General features: G+C 39.0%; 1 protein-coding gene across 1 annotated transcript in view; it reads right to left on the bottom strand.

Annotated features, from left to right (window-relative positions):
* Positions 1 to 13,392, bottom strand: part of LOC119894361 (cytosolic carboxypeptidase 4) — a 144,311-nt gene that overhangs the window by 86,274 nt on the left and 44,645 nt on the right. The window contains exon 10 of the mRNA XM_038707068.1: positions 6,292 to 6,408. Coding sequence (XP_038562996.1) covers positions 6,292 to 6,408 — 117 coding nt within the window. The remainder of the gene's footprint in view (positions 1 to 6,291; positions 6,409 to 13,392) is intronic.

Below are 13,392 nucleotides of genomic sequence, written 5' to 3'. Positions count from 1 at the left end.
AAACCAATAACAGGGAGCTTTATGCAACTTTGCTGTGTAAATGATTTTTCTCATATAAATCAGTATTTCATTATAGAATACAGTTGTTCTCAGTCACTTTGGTACATTTCTCAAGAATTTCTCATTCTTTTGAACAAAATACAAATGCCGTGACACATTTGTGGAAATGATCATGTACAATTGTCTGCTGTTTCCTACATTATCCATTGCTTACTGTATGTCATGTTGATCACAATGTATTATACTGGTTCCCTGTTGAATACATACTTCCACCCCAAAACGTCTAGTCATAAGTTCATTGTGTAAGTCACTACATGTAAAACGGTAGAACACGTTCTCTGTAAAGCATGTTTTCTATAGATACCTGTTAGACTTTATTTGTCTGTTTTTGAAGATATCTGTTGTGAGTGTAGATAAGAATCTGTGGCCAGACAGACAGGAACAGCAGCCTAAGGGGTGTTTCCATGTTTCCATTTCTTACGTTGTGCTATGCAGTGCTGTAAAATAGTCTTGTCTTTTTATTTTCTGCATCACAGTGACCTTCTCTGTCAACAAATTACAGTGCATACAGTAAAAGTGTAACTGTGAATCCTGTCCAATCTCTTGCAATGTATAACTCTGTACTGTTGAAATTGATCTATGCCATACAGAAAAAGTGCAGCCTTTTGCATTGTCAATCATTGTCAGCCAAACCTTAACCGTTGGTCACAAATAGTTTTGCAAATGGTAAGGATGATACGAGAAATGTACCAAAGCGTACCTGACTTTGCTGACCCCATACAGCAAGATATTACAGCCCGGTTATGCCCAGTTTTGCATGCCTGCGGAGAATTGCATGCACCTCCAAACTGCTTTTAAATGCTTTAATATCCTTTGTGGTGTTAATCAATGGTGGTAAATGAAACACAGTATATATTTTATGAATGTTTAGAGTATGTACGTACAAAAACAGCAGTAGCAATAATAACTAGCCTATAGGATATCCGAAAAAATTCCCCATCACTAGTGGCCACCCATTGAAAATAAAATGCCCCCCTGCTGAGCTCTGTCTGACGCCGGCTCTGCTGGTACCTACACCCATGACTATAGTGAACAGAACCCTGGGGAAGAATTTCACCAACTGTCTGAGTTTTATCACCGACAACACCAGTGCAGCGGTCATTACACCTGCATTGGCAAAAATGTGGGCACACCTGTAAGCTATCACCAGAAGTTATATCTCATCTATCTTTCATCAAGCAGCTAGCTAACAGTTTCCCTGTTTTCAATCTTTGTGTTACAGTAAGATAGGCTAAACATATCCTATAGCTGTCTCTGCGCAGTGCACACAGTGAACATAGTGGAATAAAAATACTAATTAATAGTTACTTGACACCGCACAACTTGCCAATACCAGTGGTTACAATTCTATAATAGCAGAAAGCCTGAGCAGGAGACTAATCTAGAGTCCACACCTGGGCTCACACCTGGGCTCTGGGACCATCTTGCACTCTCTGCATGTTAGCTTCATGTTAGCTTTACAGCAGCAGCTATAACAACTGTTTGCTAACCCACAACTTAGATAATGTTAGTTACATTACTTGCTGTGTCATTGTTCGCTCTGATCATGGTATCTGTCATTACAGAAGCTTGTAGAAAGGTGCTTACAACACCTTTGGAAGGCCAGAGGGAGTAGGCAAGACCTCTTGTTTGCTGTGATTAAGACTTGGTGTCAAGTAAAATATGTGAATAAGTGCCCTAGCGTTATGGTTTTGTTTTAATAATCAGATCACACACTTCACTCCTGCCAATAAGTCTTAAGTCAGAGGGACTAAAACACACAAGTGAGGGAAAACGAGGAGACAATAAGTGAGTGGGTGAATGGGATGTACCCATAGAGAAAATTTGTATTAATTTACTCATGTGGAGCATTTGCCAAAATGAATGTTCCTGTAAAGCATGTGTTTCCAGTGTTATACTGTGAGTATTCGGGGGGCGCTATGGTACGTGTGACAAAAAAATCATCCTCAGTGGGTGACTGAAGACCAGGCCGCCTCAAACCATTGACCTGCTGCTGATAATACAAGCAAGCAATTTGACTGTGACTCAAAAAAAAATCTCCTGTCTCCCTCTTTTCAAGGCCCTTGGTCTAAAGTGATGTATGGCCTACTGTGTTGTGATCAAAAGTGTTTCACAGGAATATTGATGGAAGAAAAGGTCTGATCATCCCCAAAATCCACGAGGGCCCATTAAGGGGGCATAGTATTCTCTTAAGAATGTGCATCAGTTTAAATCCTTTCAAGCGTCATCATCCTGGTCACACTTGCTGTTTGAGTGGTATTACCTCAGCCAAGGAGCTTGTGTACTGTATTTGCTCTGTTTGTCTGGTGACTTGGCACTCGTCATGAATCTGACACACATAAAATGTTGAATAATTCATCCTAATAGGATTTATGCATTCTCCAAAAATGTTGGCTACCATCAGCCAGCAGAAGTGTCAATCACTGTGTGAATTATGATGCAGATGTGGACGGAGACACACTTCAGATTTCCATTCAGATACATTTTCTATTAATACATAAGAACAATGTAGATGATTGCAATGCTGTTAAATTGTCATGTATGTAATGTAATGAATATGGATATTTGTGATTGGTATTTATTGGGTTAAAAGCACAAAAACACAAGTATGATCTTTTAATGAGGTGATTTAATTAAAGGTCCAGTGTGTAATATTTCTGAGGATCTATTGATCTACGTTCGATAATTCGTAATATAGAGCGGGGGTTGGCAGATAGGTTTTGCATCAGAGCAATTTTTTTAACCATTGGATAGTGGGTGAGAATAAAGACATAAAATTTAAAATAAAAATCAGCATTTTGGTGTTTGGTTAGCTAAGTTGGTAAAGCACAGGATTCCCACGTTGAAGGTTGTGTGTTTGATCCCACTATGGGACAATTTTTTCCCCTCTCTCTTCAACAATTTCACATGCACACATTACGGCAGTTTTTGTTTCGGTGTTTGATCCGCATTCCCAAACCTCCCAAACCTACGCCATTTCATTTCCCCAGAATCTCCAGAGAGAGGACATTTAGGAGAATCACATTTTCTGACGGCTCTTTCAGAAGTGTGTCAAGCAGGCTACAGATTCTTTTAACCTCTTAACATTCCTGGAAAATTCATGCAAAACGCCTATTCAAGGCATGTCGAAAGAAAATTGAATGTAGTTCTTGAACCATTTGGAGTATATGCATAGTTTTGGGCTTCTCTGAAAGATAACACTCAGTGGTGTCTAACCCAAAACCCAGAATGATTGTAAATGCTACTCTAAGTGATTAATATAAGTTTAAACACACTAAAACTAATATATTTTTCGTTTCCACTTGAAAATGCTTGCTAACAAATGCATGCAGATAGCTGGGAATTATTAGCTGGAAAACACTGTAGGACCACAGGATAAAGCCTTACCTAGTCCAAGTTTAGATTTCATACCAATACTATGAAAAATGACTATGTTACACAGGTGTATGACTTAGCGTATTTTTTCTAAAACAGCACTGCCCCTTGGCGGCAGGCAGCTGCTGCTGTATCACTCCGTAGTTTGACGCAGGTATGTTTTTTTCTGGCAGATCATGAACTTCCTACTTAAAGCTGGATATCATTATTTTCAGAATTTTATTGGCTACATGAAGTGCCAGTCATCGGCACAATTGCTTGCAACTGGCTCGGCCTACCCACGAAATAACAGGGGCTGGCCCTTCCTTACAGCACAGGCTAGTTGGCTATTGTAGGCTGTGAAAGGGACATGTGAGCTCCTATTGGGTCGGATTTGGTGTCACTCGAAAGGTCAGAGTTCAGCGGCTAATTTGAATACAAGCTATCGTAGTTGTTTACATTCAAATAGGAGTTATTACGGTTATAATGACATACGAGCCACGTCTGCCGGCAAATATGAAACGATGCGGCAGCAGTCCCTGGGGATTTATTGATGGAATAATGTGTTTTGGACTAAATATTTTTACTTCTTAGATTGGATCATGTGGACCTTTGACAATGTAACAAGACCGTTTTTGTTGGAATATAATCGATCGGTGGAGGCTTCAAAGGTGAGTCGTGTCACTTTTGATTGTACTGGTTGATCTGACAGAGACGCTGATTGGACCCGCTGTGGTGATTGTATCTTGAAATGGTTTGCATTGGTCAAATCACAAGGATTTTATCTTTCAAATGGTGTATCATATGAGTATGAAGTTAACCGAAAGACGGCATACCGAAAGCTGCCGTCAGGACCTGTGTTAAGATATTAATGTCGCTCTGCATTTTAAGTAAAATCTCTCAGTTCAACTCCAAATAAACATTACAGCAAACAAGCTTCTAGCGCTTTTATTATGTGGCAAAACCACTACAGAGGAAGTGATTATGTGAGTAACTGTTGCTGTCATGACTCAGATCTAGTTCATCAAAGCATTTATTTATTTATATTTTTTGCAGCTATCAAAGCACCATAATGTGGCTGGCCAGCAGTTTTTGGCAACAGTCCATAATCACAGAGAGAATTAATGCATTTCCCTTGTCAATGTTTGTATAAACTTTATCTATTATGTTATGATTTATACTGGACTGCAGAAACAGTGACAGTGTTTCACACTCTTGGCTTTCCATTTTATCTGTCAGTGGACAAGCCATAATAACATTGTTTTACTAAATAATTAAGGAAATATAATTTCTTAATATATCTATGTAAAGAAACCTCTTTTCTTGACTGGTTACACTCGGGTGTCTCAAAAGACTACAGCTTTTGTCCTGTGTCAGCCACCATACCTGTCGCTCTTTGAAAGGTTAGGGGGCAGTGGTAGGCCCAATCCCAATGTCCCCCCTCACAGACTCACAGACTTTGAGGCGCGTTCCCGGGAAGTCCGTGAGGGCTCAGGGCTGTCCCACTGTCAAATCGTCAAGCGCGCGAGGGCTCTCTCGCAGACATTTTGAGTCCTTTATAGACCCTTTTCGTAAGTCCGCATTTCTGCAGACTTTGGCTGAGGGAATTGCCCACAGTTCATAGCGGTATGACGTTAAACACGGGGGTTACAAGGGGAAGCCCGGAAGTGAGAGAAGTATCACGGCAAATCTGCCTACGACACCTACGCTGATGTTAAAATTGTTTTCTTAACTTAAGATGCTGCATAGAACACATGAAGTCACAGGAATGCAATAACCTTATGACACACTTGGTTTATTCAACAATTTATTTTAGTTTTTGCTTAATGATGCTGTTTGACCAACAGTAGTATATTGATTAATGACAAATATATTGACATTTAGGCTTCCTCTCCTCTACTCTGTAGGGCGAGAGCCTGTAGGACTTAAAAATCAGGCAAAAACAAAAAAATTTTAAGTGTGCAGTGTGTTTCAGCGTCGTCAAGGTAACGTGATAAAGTGGCAAAGGGCTGTCCTGTTCCTGTTTACAGCATTTTGAGCCCTTGTAACCTCTTAAACTCAATCACATTCCAAGTGACGTCAGCAGAGTCTGTGAGGGTTCAGGGTTTAGGGTTTAGGGGGAACATTGGGATTGGGCCGTAGACTCGACAGTTGGTTTCAATTTGCAACCTCCCCGCTTCTAAATCTGACACACTGAACCTTTAAGTCTGAAACTACATATATGTAAAAAAACAGTAAAATTAACTCTATTTTAAATATTTGATGATTTGCAGCACATTAAAGAAATTCTTTATATGTTGTTAGTAATAGGCACATGTATGGCCCAACTGGCTCTAAACACTTATCACATTGTCTGCTCCACAGGAAGAGTCGGGACAAGTGTCGAGTTTCTCGCATTGATGGTTCCCGAGTTGATTTGAATATAAAAATGTTTCTATGCACAGAGAGTTCTCAACATTGAATATGACATTTCCTATAACCTGTGTCATGTTTAAATATTTTATTCCAGAACAGAACGTGCCTCTCTTATGGTAACTTTTGTAATGATTTTGATTAGATGACAAAACAACTAATCTTTATACAAAAATTAAGTTATCATTAAACTGATGATGATGACATCAAAATGATGACATTTCTAGCACACTGTAATAGTAATGAAAGGTTAATTACTCTAATACTAAATTTGCGTACTTTGAATACTACTTGACTTTGTCGACTTTTTGTATACATAAGAGCACAAAATCAATGGTCCCCAATCTCAATTGTTTTCTCCTTTTCCCCCCTTAAATTAAATAAAGCAGAATAAGAGACAAAGAACCATGAAGCCTGAGCCGACCTCTGATTTGTTCTTGCCCATGTGCAAACCTTAGTGTGTACCTGGAAGTCATGTGAGAGTTCAGGACAGAGGTGACTGTACTGTGGCAGCAGCTCTTTGGGTCTGTCTGGGTCAGGACGGTTACGAAGTTTGTTCAGGTCAGTCTCCAAGTCGTCATCCTGGACAGAGAAACACACATACACACACTCATGACAAACATGCCAATCCAATCAAAATGGGCCTCAGAACATATGGAGGGAGACTCAGGAACAAGCTGTTGAAAAGGGAAGCAGACCTGTGAATTACGGGAGAAAACTGGATGATCGTGCAGGAGTCTGGAACCAGGCTATGGCATTCATCTAAATAGTCCACAAGAAAAGGGACTTGGTTGAGTTGTACAGTACTGGGCAAAAGGTCTGGTCATATCAAATACTGATTTAGATTCTTCTTGTGTCCAGTCACTTTGCATTTTGTTGATATATAAATATACTCTATTAACATGTCTATTTTTGAAAGCATTCTTACTTTACGGCATTCTCTCCACACCTGCCTAAAACTTTCTTCTTTTCTTCATCCATTCACCTTCTCCTAACCACTCCATCTATCTTCTCTTTTTTCATCGCATCTGGGTCTCTACCTCTATTCTCATCTGTTCCCACCAATCATTTCCCCTCCTAATCACCTCATTACTTCGACCTCTCTGCAAATATTAAAAAGCTTAGGGAGTGGGTGTATCTCTTGTCAGTCATAATCAAGCTTATTTTATTTATTTTAGTCTCTCGAATTATGGAAGTGCACTGGCATATGACTGTTCTTGACTCTTCCGTCGTTTCATGATGAAGAAGCAATGAGAATTAACTAAAACAGCATCCGTCACGGCCATAGGTATTATATTCCACTTACACAGGAGGTGTCACTAAGCGGGGAATTTAATTCAGTTTTATTTATGTGGTGCCAATTCATGCAAGAAGTTAGCTCATTGCACTTTTCATACAGAGCAGGTCTAGACCGTACTCCCTTTAAGCTGGTTGAAACTTTGAGCAGAACCTAGACTCCTGACCCTGGCAGTGGTGGCATATGCGGATGCTGGAGGGAAGAGAACACACAATAGCAAGAACATAAACACGTACAGTCAGTGTAGCCTGTATAGACAGCTGGATTCATTTAAATAGAGGCATATCTGATCCATCATAAAACACATGAGATGGCTGAAAAACACGACCGAAATGCCTCTTGTAGACAGGCTGTAAGATTTGTGGGACAGATTCGTGTCTAATAGTCACAATCTTGCCACCCTGCAGTGACAAGGTTGGCCCTCACTACTCCTGAAAGAGAGTACCATCTGTACCAAACATATTGTATTTGCAAGTCTCCGTGCAGATCATGGTGCTTTTTCTCTTTAGATGCACTGTCTGACTGGCCCACATTGTTTTGATCTCATTTTGAACAAGCATCTGTGTCTTTTTCTGTCATGCTGCTCTTTTGAAAGCCAAAATAAATAATGCTCCCAGTCAGTTTAAACTAATTCAAATTTTTTCAACCATCAACATAAAACACATATATGTACATAGTGAAACAATAAGCAAAGCTGAACCGTATTAAAATAATAGTTTGTGCTATAGAATATCAACTGCATTTCTTTCTTTTCATGCAAGTACCTCATCACTGCAAGTGAAGCATACTATCACAGCACCCACCGTGGTGTCTGGTGGTAAAAAAATAACAGATGGGAAACAAAAATTTAGCAGAGTTTGCTGGAGTTACCAGCATCTGCACATGCCACCACTGTCATGGTCAAAATTTCCCTATCCAGTCAATTCGACAAATTTTGGCATAAATTAAAATCCAATCAGATATTATTCAATGAGGTTTAAGGTTTGAAGGAGCTACTGACTGCTGTATGTGTCTGTTTTGGCCTTACAACCTGAATAAAAGAGGTTTCACTAACACTCCACAATGTATAGCATACATTTATTATGCTCATATTTTTTTTAATTATGATACTCGCATTCAAACTATATTACAAGAATCATTTGAAATGTGATTACCTTGGTGACTACTTCAGGAGCTCTATAGACAACTGTACATGTCGCTTTGAGGTGTCTCCAGTTAAAATACCACAGCACCAGGTTAACTAAAGTCCGTCTTTGGTTCTGAAAATTTGTGCACTTTAAGAAGTGTATAGTATTCTATATAGTAGAAATCTACTATTTGACAGAATAACTAAACAAAATGAGAGCATAAACATAAAATCACAATAAAAGAATAATTTCTATTTAAATAGTGTAATGCCCCAAAATATGAATAATCATATGCAGTATTGTAGCTCTTGACTGTAATTGGTCATGGCATATGTTCAATTACCCACTACAAGACCCACAGTTATTAGATATATTGAACATCTATTTAGTTGTCTTTCACTTGATATAAAAATATCTGATGTTTTTTTAATTATAGTTCCATAAAATCACAAAAGTCAAGCCCAAACTGAATCTCTTTTTCCTCAGACCTAAATAGAAAGATTAGAATTGGATGTTTGCTGGGAGCTGTTAAGCATTTGGACAACGTGTGTAGATACACCCATGTTACTGATTCACCAAGATGGTGGAACACAAATGGAACTTTTTCTGACAAGCTGTATATGTGGGCATTGTGGGTGGCACTTAGCAGCATTGCTGGTATAGTTATTGTCAGTCTCCTGTTGAAAACAAAGAACATCTGTCTTTTCCTGTCTATCACATACTGCCACACTGGGAATACAGCATTATTCAGTGACTGAGTCACCGTGAGCTATAAAGAAATAATTTTCTGTACATCATGTATGTCTACTGAGCTGTGTCTGCCTAATCAAAGGAAGGAAACCTTGTACAGAGCTCCTTCCACACATGCTTTACTCCATAAACATCCTGCAGTTTGACATGTTGGTGTCATGTTTGAGTTATAGTCACTCTGGCACTCTGTACTATGCAATATAAGATCCATAATTATGTTTTTGGTGGTGTATAATACATAATGAACCATTACATTTTTATTACCTTAGAATGAGCCATTTCTATCTAGATAACCGTGGGTCCCCCTTACACGAAGGTCAAAAGGAAGAATAAGAGGCAATAATAATAATAATATACAGTCTCTAAGTAGGTTTATTAGAAGTAAGAAGTGAAATGAAATTTGTACAAATGGAGGAGTACACGCACGAGCCGACAGTGTGTGGATCTTCGTAGTCAAAGAATTGAAAACACAATGACATATCACAGAAATCGCAGATATAAACATCGGTGTGGTTTTCATCCAGATGGAAGGCTCTGATGCGGGATAAATGTTTTCAAAGTGACACCTCCTGTAATTAAGTTAGTCCAACTTTTGCAATGCAAATGAACTGTTGTTTGATAGCTTTAGCTAGAAGCTGGTCATAATCGCCTAGAGAAGTGAGGTGTTTCACTTGTCAGTGATGTAAAATATGTAGTTGGATTAATTTCATGTAGTTATTCTCAGGTAAGATAGTATCTGCAAGTTAGGATGTTTCTTTAATACAGCTCCATATTCACTGTTACGCCGATGACACACAGCTCTATATCCTATATCTTCGGTTAGATTTGTGACCAGGACTTGTGTTTGAACCCGATGTAAAGCACGCTTTTCATTTGAGAATTATAGCCAAGTCTTTTACTTCAGCCACAGATCTGGAGAAACGCATTCATGCTTTCATCTCTTCCTGCCTCGACTATGGTAACTCCCTATATACCGGTCTCAGTCAATGTGTACCAAACTTAACACGCCATCCTGAAGACATCCATATGGCAACATTCACTCAAAGTCATATTGCCACCTAATGGCAACAGGAAATGACAAGTTTGATGCTGTGAGGTGCTACTACACTGTCTCAGAAAAGCCTTCAGGCATTGATGATGCTATGTTGTGAAACTTGTGACTTTACATCGAACACTGTTATTCAGTCAATATTCAGTTATCATCATAGCGCCTGAAAACAGGAAGTAAGCCCTGTGTGACAATCATCAGGAGTCTCATTTATAAATGTTGTGTACACACAAAACAGGGCTGGAAACGTGTGTAGGCCACTTCCGGCGCAAAGGTTGTGATCTACAAAAAACAAACTTGACGGGAGAATGTGTGGTCCTCCACACAAAATCTGAGCCATGCGTGCACACATAAACTAGGGAAATGAGAAACAGCGACTCACTCACATGGTAGAAGGATGAAATGGTTTGAAATGGATACTATTGTGTTAAATAAATCTAAATATTACCTTTGAGTATTATAGGCCAAAAAATCTTCCAGTTTTTCTCAATTGATTTGGCACATTTACTGAAGCAAACTTACAGTTGTCAAAACTCTAAGTACAATTCTCATACTATGTGGTACATTCTGCACACCACTCTGTGTGACCTGCAGAAGTGATTACTCAAAGGAATTAACACATGCTTCAAATGTAAATAAATCCATCAATGAACAAATCATTGTAATCAAAACAAAAGGTTCCTTTATCATTGTTTAGACCAAGACAGTTTAACAAAAGAAGAAATTGAATTGTTTCCCATCTAGCCTAAGTCTATTTATCTGAAACTTTTACAACAATACCACATACCTATATACAGACAGATTAATGCACATGCTGAATAGAGCGACCAACAATCACAATAATCCCAACGGATTTACACAATGAACGTGTATAACTGCATTTGAAAGAAAAATGACTCAATAGCAAAGAAATGCAAAGTTTTTTGATCTGCAAGGCTTACTTAATGCATTTTGTGCCAAAGGAATTATAAATGACTATTGTAATGTGAACAACTGACGTAATGTTCTAAAAATGGTTATGTAGTTTGACAAAGTTTAATAGTCATTTGCCAGTTGTGCCAAAGCGATTAAGAAAAACTTTAATAGAAGTTAATATTCTATGAGTTCATTTGCAAAACAGATGAAGGCCTTTCTGAATAAACAAACACTCGTTTGAGCATATTTAAGTCACATGCTGTGCGCCAGCATGTGGATGTGATGCATTGCTTGTAAAAACACTGTATGGGAAAAAATAACACTATGTATTACGTAAATTTTTCAGTGTACCGCTTATGTCACATAAAACAAGTCATTTTTCTCATCACCAGCCTTGTTAAGTGAGTGGAGTGTTTGTGTAGCCTAGATACATTTTTAAAAACAAGTGGAACGCATTTGGTTTACTTTCTTTTTAAATAAGGGGAATCCAAATTATTGCTGTGTTCCAGGCAAAAATTTCTACATCAATTTTCAAGCAGAAACTATATGATACTATATGATAGCATGAATTATTTTAATTTAAATTTATGGTTTATGAGTGCTTCCATGGGAGCTGCCATTGTTCTGTGACATCTTGAGCTGGTCTTTGTGAAGTCGGGGGACATATTTTTTCTCCAAGTTCATTAGTAGGAAATCCGACTTCAGGTGGCGTTCCAGGATAGTTTTTGTAGTAGGAAATTTCCGAGTTCCAATTTGCCTAAAATGCAGCATATGTACCTGGGTCATCCAGTGCGTCTTGCATATGTGTCCTCCTCTACACGGTCACTAATCAAGAGGGATACACTTTCCTGCAGATCATCAAGGGGGTGGAGTTCCGGTGCCCCCTTTCCTCCGCTGCACAAGCACTGCGCATGTGCAGCGTTTTACCCACCAAACAACATAATTTTTCTTGCTTCAACCGCCAACCAGATTCTGACGTTTAAGTCCCCCATGCAGTATACAAAGTGCATGACAATTAAAAGCCGCATTGGCTGAAATGTCGAGTGGTATGCCCCGACACGTCTTATGCTGTTAGGGCCTGTTCATCATTGCTTGCAATTTTAATTACACAAGGCACAAAGAGATCTGTCTATAATTACATTTGATTATTCCATTAAATAAATACGATGCTTAGATGTAATCTTATGGTGTGTATGACAATTTTAGCCTTATTCTTTCAGCTGCAGCAGCTATGTGTCGGCATATCCACATTTAAAGCTGCAGGACACTGAATTAGTAGTCTATCAACTCACTATAGGAATTTAATTTTATTTAAAGAGGTCATATTATGCTCATTTTCAGGTTTAAAATCTTATTTAGGGGTTGTACCAGAACCACTTTTTGTCATACTGCACATTGCTGCAGCTCCTCTTTTCACCCTGTTTGTTGAACGCTTCGTTTTAGCTATGGAGTAATGCATCTCACCTCTACATGATCTTTGTTGGGAGTTGCACATGCACAGTTCCTAGTTAAGGACTACTAGCCAATCAGAAACAGAGAAGGGCGGGTCAGCGAGAAGCCGGTAAATAGCTTTGGTTCAGCAGTATATGTTGCCGACCAGCTTGGCAACATGGATTGGAGCAAGTTTCAGAGTGGTGAGTTATTAATCTGTAACAAAAGTATCTTTCATCCATAAAGTTTTAACTGAGCTCTGTCTCTACATCACAGGAACAACTTTATGTCCACTGACAGCCTGGAGGGTAGCTAGTGTTTGGAAGGGAGAGGAGAGTCAGCAGGTGGACGTCTTGTCACCAGATGTTTTTGAGGGTGTCGGACTAGCAGCTTTGTGAGCGTTATGACACGCATTTCCTTTCATCCTTGTGTCGTCACAGGGATGAAAGGGAAACGGCTGGACTACAAACGAGCTGTTTTCAGGCAGTTACTTTTCTAAAACGGTAATATTATTACAAGTTATTAAGGCAAGTAACGTAAATCCACGACTGTGCGACAGCTCAGCTGGACCGGACTTTGGTGTTCATGTCCGCTGATAGCCAAACACTAAAGGAAGAATGGAGAATGAGAGAGAGAGGCATTCTTTCCACAGCTGTAAGCAGCTGCTGCCATTATTGTGTCACAGTCTAAGATGCAAAGAACATTGTCGTCTATTGTAAACTGTGCGACCAGCAAAATACTTTCAATCATGAACATTTCTACATCTGATTTATTGAAGCATTTGCTGAAGCAGCACAGCAACATGAAACTTACAGAAAGAAACTCCAGCAGCTACTGTCACTGATGTTTGGAGTCATCGGGAGAGAGTGGCGTTAATGTAATGTTTTGTAACTACTGAATACTGCTCTTATAAACAGGCTACATGTGCAGAAACAGCTGTTTAAAAATCGAGATTTACTTGCTTTATTTTTTGTTTCAGCCGGTGGCATTAAGAAACG

This window comes from Micropterus salmoides, unplaced genomic scaffold (assembly GCF_014851395.1).
Source record: "Micropterus salmoides isolate LMB-PRFRI ecotype aquatic unplaced genomic scaffold, ASM1485139v1 Ms_hic_scaffold_8, whole genome shotgun sequence".
Classification (NCBI taxonomy): domain Eukaryota; kingdom Metazoa; phylum Chordata; class Actinopteri; order Centrarchiformes; family Centrarchidae; genus Micropterus; species Micropterus salmoides.
The sequence above is the reverse complement of the archived record's forward strand: the minus strand, read 5'-3'. Positions and strand labels throughout refer to the sequence as shown.